Source organism: Palaemon carinicauda, chromosome 1 (assembly GCF_036898095.1).
Source record: "Palaemon carinicauda isolate YSFRI2023 chromosome 1, ASM3689809v2, whole genome shotgun sequence".
Classification (NCBI taxonomy): domain Eukaryota; kingdom Metazoa; phylum Arthropoda; class Malacostraca; order Decapoda; family Palaemonidae; genus Palaemon; species Palaemon carinicauda.
Genome location: NC_090725.1, coordinates 56,444,928 through 56,460,783, shown reverse-complemented (window position 1 = coordinate 56,460,783; position 15,856 = coordinate 56,444,928). Strand labels below are relative to the sequence as shown.

Here is a 15,856-nt window from a genome sequence, read left to right as displayed (position 1 = left end):
AAGCAATACAACACTCCTACTGGCGCTGTGTTGGAAGCTAATGGAAGTAAAACAGTTGTAACTCAGGATTCTCTCCTAAATCTAATTTGTTTCGTTCATTGTCAAAAATTGAAAATACTAGTCAAGTCGTTGAATGCTACCTATATATATAAGAAAACAAATGACTATTAATAATACTGGTACCATAAGGTCGAGTTCACGGTAAAAATGCAAGACAATGGATGTACGATGATGTATGGGTTAGCGTAATACTTGTTAAATATACCTATGAATCGGTGCATTATTTAGAGAAGAAAATATTTCCAATCGTTGTGTGAAAGGTTTTGTGATTGAGGCCTGAATAATGTCATTCAACATTTAGTCCACAATCAACAATTACTTCAATAACTTCAATCAGACCAAATGGTCAGTTAGGGAATGTGTAATACTCATATATTTAAAATATATAATAGCTGTAGGCTACTGATTCAATCGAAAAAAACAAACAAACAAGAAATCAATAACTTTTAGAAGCTTTGAATGTTTCAAGTACATAGCATTTATTAAAAAAGATACAAAACATGAGTTAAAATTACTCTATTACAACCAAAGACTGAATTACAGTAAGTATAACATGTCTTAGTAGAATCCAGTGCTCCCCAACAAACATCTTGTAACGCACTCAACATCTTACACATATAAGGACGACTTCAGGCAAGTACCCAGGCTGGCACAAGGCCAGCTTAATCTAAAACCAACCAACCAATTATAATTCAGTCTAACTTAATCCTAACATCCACACCTTAAGGGTCCTTTTCAACTTTGCGTTGGCCATGGCGCTTCCTACGCACACAAATATATATATATATATATATATATATATATATATATATATATATATATATATATATATATATATATATATATATATATATATATATGAATATAGGCATTAAAACAGCTGCTAAAACTATAGCCAACAGGTTGGCTTCGTTTAGTTACTGTATTGCATAGTTTATGTGCCAGTAAATATTTTCAATACAGCCACACAACAAACACATGCTCACACAATATTAGCGATATATTCTTAACCAGCAGGTTAATACAAATGTGCATATGTGTATATACGTCTACAATATATATAATCAAGTATTTACAGTTTTCAACTTCACAGTCATTATATATATATATATATATATATATATATATATATATATATATATATATATACAATATATATATATATATATATATATATATATATATATATATATATATATATATATATATATATATATATATATATATATATACAATATATATATATATATATATATATATATATATATATATATATATATATATATATATTAAAAGGTTATAAATGCAGATTACAATATTCATACACACATGTATATATACAGTATATACATACACATACATGTGCATTTAGTTTCTATTTATTTATAAGGTATGCAAACAATATATAAAGAGTATTTATGTATATATATATATATATATATATATATATATATATATATATATATATATATATATATATATATGTGTGTGTGTGTGTGTGTGTGACCAACATCCATGACTCATTTATGCAAACATCAAGCCACAAATAACTTTCAATATAGACTTCAATTTACCTCGGGAACAGACCCAGTACGAAATTCTTTGTATAAGAATTTATTGTACAAATTCAGATTATATATATATATATATATATATATATATATATATATATATATATATATATATATATATATATATATATATATATATATATATATATATATATATATATATATATAGCTCAAGTGAAAATACACAAAACTGAACATGCACTTCTACAACGTACAGCAATAGGCCTACTTCCCAATGCATTATATTTCTTTGAAATTGATGAATACATATGCAAATGCAGTAATAGGCCAAAATCGATCATTCAATCGATGTGAGTTTGGCATTATGCTAAATTGTTAAACAGGGCTGTCTGTCTCCTACCTGATTCTCAGAGTTTAGTAGTTTGAGCTGATCGTTGATGAGGGAGTATTTGGCACTCTCCTCTTTCCTAAGGGCTCGCTCCTTCTTCAGTTCGGGAGACCAGAAGGTCTTAATGGAGTGCATGGAGGAGCCCAATTTCTGGTTGGTCAACTCCAGTTCCTTTTTGAGATTCCCCAGCTCCTTCTGGAGATCGGAATTGTGCACTTGTAGTTCGGCTAAATAACCGTCCCTTCCCATCCCCCCAAGACTACCTGCCCCGTGTCGCCCGCTAAGGTCCGGGTTAGGGCTGGCTCGCGACCTCCCCATCGAGTGGTGATCGCGATATAGATCGTCCTCGAGCATAGGCCCACGATCTAAAGATCTATCCCTTCGGGCCAAGTGCCCGCCCTGAACACCATGCATTTCTATGGCTGCTCGATCCATGCTTCGATCACGAATGTCACGTATTGGCATAAATTCGCGATCGTTTGTTGCCTCTCGGTCTAAGGAGTGATAGTTACGTCCTACGTTACTTCGACTTTGGCTACGGCTACGGTGGTGAGATCCTGGTGCTGATCCGCTACGGCGGTCTGCGTCCATGGTGGCGTGGGGGTCCATGTATGGCCCACCGTGGTCGAGCGCCAGGGTGGGGGAGGCAGCGCGGGTAGCCGATCTGCTACGGCGCGCGGCTGCTGAAGGTTGAGGGCTGTGGGCGCGGTGATGACCGCCCTGGTCCAGATAGTAAGGGTCGTTACTACTCAGGTCGCGGCGCGAGGATCGGGGCGACCTGGTACTTGGCACCCCTCCTCCCCCACCACCTCCGCCATACACGTCACGCGACATCCCACCATAATCATCACTGCCTTTCACTACACACTGATGCCATCATCATATCACCGGACCACAACACTATCACTGCCTCCTCTCGCACTACTGGCCGAGGGGACACTACTGCAGGCACCGATCAATGGTGCACGATGTGGATGAGGGGAGATCCCACTGCTCGCTAGACACGCCTTTTGTCACACCTAACACTCGTATTCTTATCGTTTATGGCACATCTTGAACTAACCTATACCGCTATGCATGCCATTCACTAGCACCTGTCACCAGATATAAGCCGAAGAACGTCTTGAAATGCCAATTTAAGATTATTAGAACGGCAACCTCCTTTACCCATCAGCAGCTGGAGTGGGCCGGCGCAGTGAACGCCGATCAGTATTACCAACGATTTACTTTCGTATGTCTGTCTTGCATATGTTCACATTAGCTGCTGGTGGCCCGGCCTATATTGAGACATTATAATTGACTCTACACTAATATATATCTTTTTCAGTTGAGTAATCACTAAACTTGATGTAGCTCTACACTATACTTAGGTGAAAAGAGTAGCGTAGAAGGAACACTAACCCAATAGAAATATTGAGTGGGTGAAGTGATAGGATTAGTTCTTTAAAAATCTAACAGATGGCAGCAAAAGAGAGACTGTTAAAGACGTTCATATTTTGGCCAATAGATGGCAGAGAGGCCAGTTGGATGGCAAGTTACGATAACGTTCTAAAATATAGATAACTTATAGGTAAACTAACATATTTTCATATTTAACATAATTTTCTCGGAAATACTCTAAAAATATTGCAAATAAATTACTCTATTATTTATTTTGATTAAGTTTGCAGATATACGATAACGTTTTAAAATATAGATAACCTACAGGTAAAGTAATATATTTTCATAATTACCATAATTTTCTTGATAATAATATCAAAATATTGCAGATAAATTACTATTTCATCAATTTTGAACAAGTTTAAAGTGGAGTTATACTTAAAAAATATTTGCTTAATAATTAGAGATTCAAGAAACGATAATTCTTGGTTAAAGAACAACGTCGTTGTCAAAAATCTCAAAATATAAACAAACATGGGTGTCACTGTGTAAGTACAAACAATATTATTATATATCGTAGTTTACATACGTCTGATACAATATATTAGCCGCTAATTTTCCATAATTGGATATAGAATTTCGATATATTGTGATGGTGTAGAACAAATTTAAGTAAAATCCGTAAACCCGAACCTCCCGATATATGTCGCTTCTGTGGCTCTAGTACCGAACGTCTGTCTACTTTACATTTATATTAAACATTATGACTAATTTTTAACCATGTGCCTTATTAGTTTGTATATAAAAGGTATATTATAAATATTTTTAATACAACCTTGAATTTTGAATAGACCTCGTGTTTATATTACCTCAGTGCTTCTAAGATAGCCTAGGTCTAAGTCAGGGCATTATTGCTATAGGCAAATCGATAAATATATATAGCCTAGGTCTATGTCAGGGCATTAGTGCTATAGCCAAATCGATAAATATATATAGCCTAGGTCTATGTCAGGGCATTAGTGCTATAGTCAAATCGATAAATATATATAGCCTAGGTCTATGTCAGGGCATTAGTGCTATAGCCAAATCGATAAATATGTGTAGCCTAGGTTTATGTCAGGGCATTAGTGCTATAGCCAAATCTATATATATATATACTTAAATTTTTTGCCAAATACATGAACCATATATTTTTCCTACTCTTTTTCTTACATTTTATCTATTTCTGACCATAAATAATTTTTCAAACCACCCAATCATAAATTTGCCAGACCCCACAGTGGAAAACATTATTTTTGAGTCGGGAAATGCCAAGAACGATTGATTTTGAGCCATAGACAGAAGGTCATAATAAAGACAAGATAACCGGTTGGAAAAATTCATGGTTCGTGTAATTGGTATGAAATTAAAAATCAATTACGTATATGAGTTGCATTATGTCTGTATATGGCTTTTAGTCCGCCGCGGCTTGCTTCGCTTGCAAATAAACATTTTCTCATTGCTTTACTGTTCTGGAAAGCAGTACACGGTACATGGATTTGGTGCGCATGCCAATTATGGAAGTCATTATTTTGGGGATATTTTTAAGTTCCAGTTGAGTAATAATAGCTGTAGACTGAACAGGGAGTGTTTTAAACATATTCAATGACCAGAATGAATTAAATTACACGTAAATTTTTTAAATAGATTGAACTCTCCGTATAAGAGGATTTCTTGGGATGTTAGTCATGCTATAACTGGCAAAGGGTGAGAAGATGGTTCTTGTAAATCAACATCTTTGAATTTATGCATAAATATTTGGAAGCTTTTGATTAGTTCAAAAGCTAGCTTATGATAGAAAGCTGTGAAAAGTGAATCTAAACAACACAAATGCAGTTACCCATAATCAGTGTCTCAAAAGTAAACAATGTATTTAGATGATGAAATGGTTTTCACATTTTAGTCATACGATATGTAGGTTATACATTAGTCATACAGAGAAATATACCAAAATAACAAGCACTCATCTATTTCACATGGTGACTTCTTGTTTTTGTAGAAATTAATGTATCATATATTAAATGCCAAATCTATTGATATTAGGCTAATGCTAAGCTTCTCATTCTCATGATATCAAACCAGTGTATTTGTAGATCGGTGGACATAGGCTGCTCAGGAATAAAGAAAAGTTAAGTTTTATTTCATTTTAAAAATCAAGAGATACAGCCAAAAATACCAAAAATTTTGCTTACTTACAGTGGTGTGCCCTCACTGGGTTTAGTCCTTTGTAAGCCCCCATTTGGCTTTGCTACTAATAGTTGGTGGTTGTGTCCGCTGTTCTACAAACTACCCAACCAACATTTACTACTTAGTTTGATCCTGTTTAAAGAGTCAAGGCATGGCCCAGTTAGCTTTACTAACAATAGTCCACCATTCCACAGACTTCTCAACAAATATATAAAAAGTTTAATACCCATTTAATACTCAAAGATATGGCCTAACCTAAAATACCCATACCTAAGCTTACCTTCGTTGATCTGTAACCTCCCCAAGTTATCTCTACTAGGACTATTTGGTGGGTGTGTCCACAGTTCTACAACTTCCCAACAAATTTTTATGAATTACATAAAATCTTTCTTATAATTCATTTTTCGTAGCAGTAACAGTAAATGTTGGTTGATTTATGATATCTGAATTGGTTAATATATTATAGTTTTCAATATTAATCTTACCCGATGATCAAGTAGCTGTCAACTCCGTTGCCCGACAGAAATCTACGGACGGGATACGCCAGCGATCGCTATACAGGTGGGGGTGTACTCACCAGCGCCATCTGTGGTCAGGTACTCCAGTACTTCTTGTCAACAAAACCTCAATTTTTCCTCTGTCGTGCCGCCGGCAAGACCTACATGGATACGCTGTTGATTTTGGAGTCTTTTGTTCACGGTTTGGTGAAGTATTTGCTCTAAAATTTAGCCTTCGCTGTGCAGGAAGCTTTTCCCTTAGCTTAGATAGCTTTTGGAATTAGTTTGATTTATTGGTTAACGATCTTTGCTTTACTTTGGAATTCCCCCTTGACTGTTCCTGAAATTCAAGATGTCCGACCACTCCCAAGCTCCTAAATATAGGCGATGTAGTGTTAGGACTTGTAATAGGCGTCTTCCGAAGGCCGCTGTTGATCCTCACACCGTATGTTCCGATTGTAGGGGAAAATCCTGTCAATTGGAAGATCGATGTGGGGAATGTGCTGGGCTTTCGGAATTCGATTTTAATGAATTCCTCAAATATACAACTAAGTTAGAGAAGGAGAGAGTTAGGAGGAGTTCTTCTCGCTCTTTGGTTTATTCCTCTCCTCATGACCCTCAACCTTTTCCTTCCCCTGTGGTGGTGACCCCCGAACCTGCTACGAGTGCTCAGCCTGATATGACGGATATGTTGCGTGCCATTCAGGCTCTTGGTGATAAGGTGGAGTCGTTGGTTAGTGACCACAATCTTCTCTTGGCAGATGTCAAGGAACTTAAAGTGAAGAGTGCAGTGGGAAGTGTTAGTGCCAGTGCTGTGCATAGTGTCAGTGTCAGTGTTGTGCATGAGGATACTTCTGTGCGTGCCAGTCGTCCTCCCAGTCCGGGACCTCTTGCAAGCTCCCAAGCCCAGGGGAGAAGCAACGTCGAAGGACCAAAGGGTTCGGCAGGCCTTGATCGGCGCACAGTTGTATCCTCAGTGGTTGTGGGCGTATCTGCTAGAGATCGTCACTTCCACTCCCAGACGAATGAGCCCTTAAATTCCTCGTCTGCGGAAGAGGTTTCCAGGAGGAAACGGTGGACCCAGGTCTCACGACCGCTCAAACGTAAGGTCCCTTCCGAGCTAGTCCAACGGCCCAGGTGTAGCCACTGGGCCAGTTCGGACTCGCCGCAGTCATCTGATGACTGCACACCTCCCAAGAGAGGTAGAGTGGTGCCTCAACAGGCCTCTGCTCCAACCACTGTAGACCCTAAGTGGTCAATGCTGCAGACTATGCAGTCTCAGCTTGCGGCTTTGATGCAGGAGTATCAGGCAGAGAAGGTTAGCACCCCTCCTCCTGCGAGTGCTCCTCCACCTCTGCGCAGTCCTCCCTGCCAGACGCATGTTCTTGCTGCGCCTCCTGCTTTCATGCGTGAGCTGCCGCATCGGGAGTTGCCGGGTTCCAGCACTATGCGGCAACCTCCTCAACCCATGAGGCAGGATCCTCATGCTATGCGGCAACCTCCTCAACCCATGCGGCATGAGCCTCATGCTATGCGGCAACCTCCTCAACCCATGAGGCAGGAGCCTCATGCTATGCGGCATCCTCCTCAACCCATGCGGCATGAGTCTCATCCCATGCAGCACGATCCTCATACCAAGCAGCAGGAGCCTCATCCCATGCAGCATAAGCCGCATGCCTTGCAGCATGAGCTGCATGCCATGCAGCACGAGCCTCATACCATGCAGCAGCCGCATTCCATGCAGCATGAGCCTCATCCCATGCAGCATGAGCCTCATGCCTTACAGCATTCTCTTCTGACATCGCATGCTCCTCAGACCACCGCAGAACCTCCCCCACACCAGCCCTCTGCCTTTGTTGTTGCCAGCCCTCAGTCTATTCAGCAGAGGCATGATGATGGATCCGCAAGTACGCATGCACCCGTTCTGCAGGATTCAGCCATTCAGCCTGCTGCTCTGCCTTTACCTCTCGCTACTCAACTGTCAGGCGATGAGGTTTCTGTGGATGAAGCTGCTCATCTGGATGATCCTCCCTCTGATGTGGAAGGACACAAGTCTTCGCCGCCTTCCTTAGACTTTCGCAAAGTCCTGGCTCTGTTCAGAGAGTTGTACCCTGAACACTTCGTGTCTGCAACCCCTCGTTCTCCTCCCTCCGAGTTTTCTCTGGGCATGCAGTCTACAATGCCTGCCTACACCAAGCTTGTCCTCGCCAGATCATCAAGGAGAGCTTTGAGGGTTATGGGGGATTGGTTGCAGTCCAAGCAACAACTGGGAAGGACTTCTTTTGTGTTTCCTCCTCCTAAGCTGGCTTCTAAGTCGGGCGTCTGGTATGCCACGGGAGAGGAACCTGGCTTGGGGGTTCCTGCCTCTGCCCAGGCCGACTTCTCAAGTTTGGTTGACTCTCCCCGCAGGTCGGCTATGAGACGTTCGAAGGTCTGCTGGTCCTTTTCAGATCTGGACCACTTGATGAAGGGAGTCTTTCGCACCTTCGAGATTTTTAACTTTCTCGATTGGTGTCTGGGAGCCTTAAGCAGGAAGACTGCTCCTTCTGACAAGGACTCGGCCATGCTGATCATGTCCAGTATGGACAAAGCAATTCGTGATGGTTCTGGCGAACTTGCGGCTATTTTTGTATCAGGAGTCCTCAAGAAAAGGGAACATCTATGCTCCTTCTTATCGGCTGGTATCACCCCTTGCCAGAGGTCAGAGTTGTTGTTTGCTCCTCTCTCCAAGTGCCTGTTTCCGGAGGAGTTAATTAAGGGGATGGCTGCTGCTCTTATCCAGAAGGATACGCATGACCTCATGGCTTCTTCAGCACGTAAGGCTAAAACCTTACCTTCCGTGCCTAGACCTTACCGCACCCCTGTTGCTGATACACCTGCTACCAGGTTCATTCCGCCCTTTCGTGGCAGAGTCTCCGGTAGAGGAAGTACCCGTGCAGACAGTCACCGTGGCAAGTCCAAGAAGGGTGCCAAGTCCACAAAAAGCAAGCTTTGACTGCCTTCCTCTCCAGACAGCTGTAGGAGCCAGACTCAAGACCTTCTGGCAAGCTTGGGAGAGCAGAGGTGCATACGCTCAGTCTGTGAAGTGGCTAAGGGAGGGATACAGAATTCCGTTCTGCCGCAATCCCCCTCTGACCACATCTCCCATCAACCTCTCTCCCAACTACAAGGAGAAGGACAAGAGGCTAGCGTTACAACAAGAGGTGTCGCTTTTGCTACAGAAGGAGGCAGTGGTGATAGTTCGGGACCATCAATCCCCGGGCTTTTACAACCGTCTCTTCCTGGTGGCCAAGAAGACAGGAGGTTGGAGACCGGTGCTGGACGTCAGTGCGCTCAATGCTTATGTCACCAAGCAGACGTTCACAATGGAGATGACGAAGTCGGTCCTAGCAGCGGTCAGGCAGGAGGACTGGATGGTCTCGTTAGATCTGAAAGACGCCTACTTTCACGTTCCCATCCATCCAGACTCCCAACCTTTTCTGAGATTCGTCTTTGGAAAGGTTGTGTACCAGTTCCAAGCCCTGTGCTTTGGCCTAAGCACGGCACCTCTTGTGTTTACGCGACTGATGAGGAATATTGCGAAATTCCTTCACTTGGCAGACATCAGAGCCTCCCTTTATTTAGACGACTGGCTTTTAAGAGCTCCCACAAGTCATCGCTGTCTGGAGAGTCTCAGATGGACTATGGATCTGACCAAGGAACTGGGCCTCCTGGTCAATTTAGAGAAGTCCCAGCTCGTTCCTTCCCAGACCATCGTTTACCTGGGTATGGAGATTCAGAGTCGAGCTTTTCGGGCTTTTCCGTCGGCCCCAAGGATCAACCAAGCCCTAGAGTGCATCCTGAGCATGCTGAGAAGGAACCGATGCTCGGTGAGGCAGTGGATGAGTCTAACAGGGACTCTTTCATCGCTAGCCCTATTCATCGAGTTAGGGAGACTCCACCTCCGCCCCCTTCAGTACCACCTGGCAGCTCACTGGAACAAGGAAATGACGCTCGAGACGGTCTCAATTCCTGTTTCCAAAGAGATGAGGTCTACTCTAACGTGGTGGAAGAACAGCATTCTTCTCAAGGAAGGTCTTTTGTTGGCTGTTCAGACCCCCGACCATCATCTCTTCTCGGACGCATCAGACTCGGGCTGGGGCGCGACATTGGACGGACAGGAATGCTCGGGGATATGGAATCAGGAACAGAAGACGCTTCATATCAATTGCAAGGAGTTGTTGGCGGTTCATCTGGCCTTAATGAACTTCAAGTCCCTCCAGCTAAACAAGGTGGTGGAGGTGAACTCCGACAACACCACAGCCTTGGCGTACATCTCCAAGCAGGGAGGGACTCATTCGAGGAAGCTGTTCGAGATCGCAAGGGACCTCCTCATTTGGTCAAAAAGTCGAAAGCTCACGCTGGTAACGAGGTTCATTCAGGGCGATATGAATGTCATGGCAGATCGCCTCAGCCGGAAGGGTCAAGTCATCCCCACAGAGTGGACCCTTCACAAGAACGTTTGCAACAGACTTTGGGCCCTGTGGGGTCAGCCAACTATAGATCTGTTCGCTACCTCGATGACCAAGAGGCTCCCATTGTACTGTTCCCCGATTCCAGACCCGGCAGCAGTTCACGTGGATGCCTTTCTGCTGGATTGGTCCCATCTCGACCTGTATGCATTCCCGCCGTTCAAGATCATCAACAGGGTTCTTCAGAAATTCGCCTCTCACAAAGGGACACGGCTGACGTTGGTTGCTCCCCTCTGGCCCGCAAGAGAATGGTTCACAGAGGTACTGCAATGGCTGGTCGACGTTCCCAGGACTCTCCCTCTAAGAGTGGACCTTCTGCGTCAACCTCACGTAAAGAAGGTACACTCAAGCCTCCACGCTCTTCGTCTGACTGCCTTCAGACTATCGAAAGACTCTCAAGAGCTAGAGGCTTTTCGAAGGAGGCAGCCAGAGCGATTGCCAGAGCAAGGAGGACGTCCACTCGCAGAGTCTATCAATCTAAGTGGGAAGTCTTCCGAAGCTGGTGCAAGGCCAATGCAGTTTCCTCTACCAGTACCACTGTAACCCAAATTGCTGACTTCCTGTTACACCTAAGGAATGTTAGATCCCTATCAGCTCCTACGATCAAGGGTTACAAAAGTATGTTGGCAGCGGTTTTCCGCCACAGAGGCTTGGATCTTTCCTCCAACAAAGATCTACAGGACATCCTTAGGTCTTTTGAGACCTCTAAGGAACGTCGGTTGTCCACTCCAAGCTGGAATCTAGACGTGGTCCTAAGGTTCCTTATGTCATCAAGATTTGAACCTCTCCAGTCAGCCTCTTTCAAGGACCTCACTTTAAAAACTCTTTTCCTCGTTTGCCTTGCAACAGCCAAAAGAGTAAGTGAGATTCACGCCTTCAGCAGGAACATAGGTTTCACATCTGAAACGGCTACATGTTCCTTACAGCTCGGTTTTTTGGCTAAAAACGAGCTTCCTTCACGTCCTTGGCCTAAATCGTTCGAGATCCCTAGCCTATCCAACATGGTGGGTAACGAGCGGGAGAGAGTACTTTGCCCTGTCAGAGCTCTTAGGTACTATCTTAAAAGGTCAAAACCCTTACGAGGACAATCGGAAGCCTTATGGTGTGCTATTAAGAAACCTTCACTACCAATGTCTAAGAATGCAGTTTCTTACTACATAAGGCTTCTGATTAGAGAAGCTCATTCTCATATGAAGGAAGAAGACCTTGCTTTGCTGAAGGTAAGGACACATGAAGTGAGAGCTGTGGCTACTTCAGTGGCCTTCAAACAGAACCGTTCTCTGCAGAGTGTTATGGATGCAACCTATTGGAGAAGCAAGTCAGTGTTTGCATCATTCTATCTCAAAGATGTCCAGTCTCTTTACGAGAACTGCTACACCCTGGGACCATTCGTAGCAGCGAGTGCAGTAGTAGGTGAGGGCTCAGCCACTACATTCCCATAATCCCATAACCTTTTTAACCTTTCTCTTGAATACTTTTATTGTTGTTTTTGGGTTGTACGGTCGGCTAAGAAGCCTTCCGCATCCTAGTTGATTTGGCGGGTGGTCAATTCTTTCTTGAGAAGCGCCTAGGTTAGAGGTTGTGATGAGGTCCTTTAGTATGGGTTGCAGCCCTTTATACTTCAGCACGTAAGAGTCGTTCAGCATCCTAAGAGGACCGCTGCGCTCAGTAAGGAAGACGTACTTATTAAAGGCAGAGTAATGGTTCAAGTCGACTTCCTTACCAGGTACTTATCTATTTTATTTGTTATTTTGAATAACTAATAAAAATGAAATACGGGATACTTAGCTTCTTTGTTAACATGTATACTGGTTTTCACCCACCTCCCTGGGTGTGAATCAGCTACATGATCATCGGGTAAGATTAATATTGAAAAATGTTATTTTCATTAGTAAAATAAATTTTTGAATATACTTACCCGATGATCATGATTTAATTGACCCACCCTTCCTCCCCATAGAGAACCAGTGGACCGAGGAGAAAATTGAGGTTTTGTTGACAAGAAGTACTGGAGTACCTGACCACAGATGGCGCTGGTGAGTACACCCCCACCTGTATAGCGATCGCTGGCGTATCCCGTCCGTAGATTTCTGTCGGGCAACGGAGTTGACAGCTACATGATCATCGGGTAAGTATATTCAAAAATTTATTTTACTAATGAAAATAACATTTTAATTCCTAGCAAAACTTTAATTCGATATGAGAAATGGAGGAGTCCTTGTTATTTTGACATTTTTAAATATTTTACTTAGCCGGTGAATATATAGCTGCAACTCTGTTGCTCGACAGACAAAAAACTGTACAAAAAAACTCGCCAGCGATCGCTATACAGGTTGCGGGTGTGCCCATCAGCGCCAGCTGTCGGCCAGATACCAAGCTCCATGTAAACAAAGACTCAATTTTCTCTCTGTCGACGTGTCGACAAGACGTACTTTACTCACGGTTGAAACCTGGAGTTTTTCCCATCATCTTTGGTGAAGTACTATATTCTGGTTTGAGCTTCCGCAGTGCAGGTGTTTTTTCTTCATCTTAAATCTTGAACTCGTTTTGGATAGATTTAATTTTTGGTGACAAAGAGAACATGGACTTTCTTTGACTCTTAAATGGCCGACCCTTCCCTTAGACGGAAGTGTGTTTAGGCTTTTAGTAATTATCTTATCACGTTATAAATTAATTATAGATTTTCCTCTATATATTTTATATCTCTCCGCCTTTATTAGGCCTCTTCGATTAACTTTCATTTATAATAAACATAAAAATAAATTTTAATGTTTTGTTTATATGCGACCTTTCCTGAGAGTAGGCGGTCCTAACTTGGAAACCGAAGTTAAACAACGTTGAGCCCTTTGCAATCGTAAATAGCTTTTAAAGAGCTAATGATTTAAAACCTTTTAAATGAATATTTTTAATAAATATTTTATGAAAGAATTTCTTTGAATAGTCTTCGTACTGTTTTCAAAGATGAACTAACGTTTAGTTTATTTATACTACGCAGTTTGCGCTCTATCGTTACGATAGAGAGAGAGAGTATCACGGTTTCACTTTGCAGAAAGAGTAAATCGATTCTGACGTTTTGTTCATTCTTCTTTCAAAGCTTAAATGTTTTAAATTCTATTTTAAAGGAACTTTTTAATTGAAAAACCTTTCAGTTTTTTCCTTTGGTCAAATAACATGTTTTTTTGACGAAATGTAATTGGGCTCTTCTCTTAGAGCGAAATCAAGAGAGAAAGAAAGAGAGAGATAGAGACGGAGGGAGAGAGAGAGGAGAGAAAACGTTCCGTTCAAGCGGGTAATGTTGTTCTCGAGTTACTCTCGTCCCTAGTCTCTGTACGGGGAGAAAGGATAAAACGTTTTTAGTTTTTTATTCTCGTCCCCAGGCTATGTGCGGTGAGAGATTGAAAACGTAGTTTTGAATGAACTAGTGTTTAGTCTCTTCCCCAGCCACTGAATTTTTTATCTTAAAATATGTTTTCTGTTTTTTGCTGGTATTAATGAGCTTGCATTATACGACTGATTTCGCAATTACTACCTTTTGATGAGGGTAGAATTGCGTGCTTCAGGTAGAAATCAGTAAAAGTTTCGATTTCAGTGAAATAAGTGCAAAACAGAAAATCGAAGTGATAAAGTGATATTGCGCAAAGTGTTACAGTGTTGCGTCCGAGGGTTCGTCTGTTCGTGCCTGTCGTTCACCTAGTCCGGGACCTCTTGCAAGCTCCCAAACCCAGGGGAGAAGTAATGTCGAACGACTTATGGGTTCGAGAGGCCTTGATCAACGAACAGACGTTTCCCTCTATGGTATCGGGTGTATCTTACCAAGATCTCCCCTACCATAAGGCGAGAGAGACGTTTTTTCTCCTCGTCATCCGAAGGCTTTTCGCATAAGAAACCTGTAATAAGGTTTCGAAGCCCTTAAGCGAAAGTCAGTCCTTTCAGGACAGGTCCAGCGTCCTGCTTGCAGCCATTAGCACAGCTCTGACCCTATGCAGTCTCGGAAAACTGCTCGCCGACTAACAAAAGCGTAACACAGACTCCGAGAGTCTTTTTTGTTGGCAAAGTGTTGCGGTCACAGACGTTACCCTCGTCTCTTACCACAACCATTTCCGTTGATCCTTAATGGGTTGTATGGCAAGACATGCAGAATATGCTTGCCTCCCTTATGGAAGACTATTCTGCCGACTAGTCCGTTGAGTCTAGCTGTTTGTCTCATCGATATCCTGGCTTTCAGCCAACCTAACGTTCCTTTGTGCTTCCTGTTGACGTTGGCGTAGCTAAGTCACGTCAGTCAGGTTGTTTAGAACCACACTCGATGCGGTCTCGTGTGGATTTTCAGCCACATTTGGACGTTAGGCCACTTGCTGATGCTCCTGTTGACGTTCAGGACGTTCGCTAACAATCGGAGTTGACTTGTTTTGACGCTGTGCGTCAACCTCCGCATTCTAGAGTTGTTTTGACTGCTCAGTCTAGGCAGTCAAAGCAGTCTCGAGTGGACGCTGTGCGTCCTCACGCACCTGTTGTTGTTGACAGTTCAGTTGTTGACAGTTCACAGACTGTCAAGCAGTTACATGACGTTGCGTCCTGGTCCGCTACTAATGCACCAGTGCGTGTGGACTCTGCTTGTAAAGCATTACCACAACGGTAGGTCTCTCCCTTGCTTGAGACTCAGCTTTTATCGGACAAGGTTCCTGTAGATGAGGAAGTTGCTGTTCCCCCTCCTACTGATATTCCCTTGAGGACTCTGTCAGACGGAGAGGAGCCTAAAGCTGTTTAGCCCTCTATGGACTTTAATTAAATCATGATGATTTTTTTAAGGATCTTTGTCCGGATCTTTTTGTAACTGCTGCTCCTCGTTCGCCTAGACGTCAGAGCTTACACTAGGCCTAGCTACTTCGAAGCTGTTGTTTATGAGCTAGTGCTCTCTCGCTCTCCTAGAGAGCTTTACGTTTGCTAGGCGACTGGTTTATCACCAGGAGGAGTTTGGGGGATACAGCCTTTGCTTTCCCTTCTTTTAAACTGGCTTATAGAGCGAGAGTCTGATATGACACGAGAGAAGTTCTCGGCTTGGGAGTTCATGCCTCTGCCCAGATAGACTTCTCAAATCTCGTAGACTCTCCCTGGCGCCCGGCCAGGAGACGCTCCAAGTTTTTTACAGGTCAACTTCACAGCTGTTTTCGAGCATTTGAAGTTTTGCTGTACAATTATGTCATGCATAAACAAGGCTTTCAGGGATGGAAAGCGGTACCGCCTCAGTCGCTAACCCCGTCT

The 15,856-nt window shown here is 42.8% G+C and overlaps 2 protein-coding genes across 3 annotated transcripts in view; one reads left to right on the top strand and one right to left on the bottom strand.

Annotated features, from left to right (window-relative positions):
• Positions 1-1,959: 1,959 nt before the first annotated feature.
• On the bottom strand, positions 1,960-3,376 carry LOC137643783 (uncharacterized). Its single transcript, XM_068376499.1, has one exon. It carries the CDS (start codon positions 2,812-2,814, stop codon positions 1,960-1,962), a length of 855 nt encoding a protein of 284 aa, XP_068232600.1. The 5' UTR covers positions 2,815-3,376.
• A 457-nt stretch (positions 3,377-3,833) lies between these two features.
• MED20 (Mediator complex subunit 20) overlaps positions 3,834-15,856 on the top strand; it is a 296,520-nt gene continuing 284,497 nt past the window's right edge. For both annotated transcript variants that reach the window (XM_068374753.1, XM_068374756.1), the window contains exon 1: positions 3,834-3,908. In XM_068374753.1, the coding sequence (XP_068230854.1) occupies positions 3,895-3,908 (14 nt within the window). In that variant the 5' untranslated portion in view covers positions 3,834-3,894. The remainder of the gene's footprint in view (positions 3,909-15,856) is intronic.

What these genes read in the sequence shown, in the direction of transcription:
- LOC137643783 (XM_068376499.1), bottom strand. Translation starts at nt 2,814, where the DNA reads ATGTCGCGTGACGTGTATGGCGGAGGTGGTGGGGGAGGAGGGGTGCCA.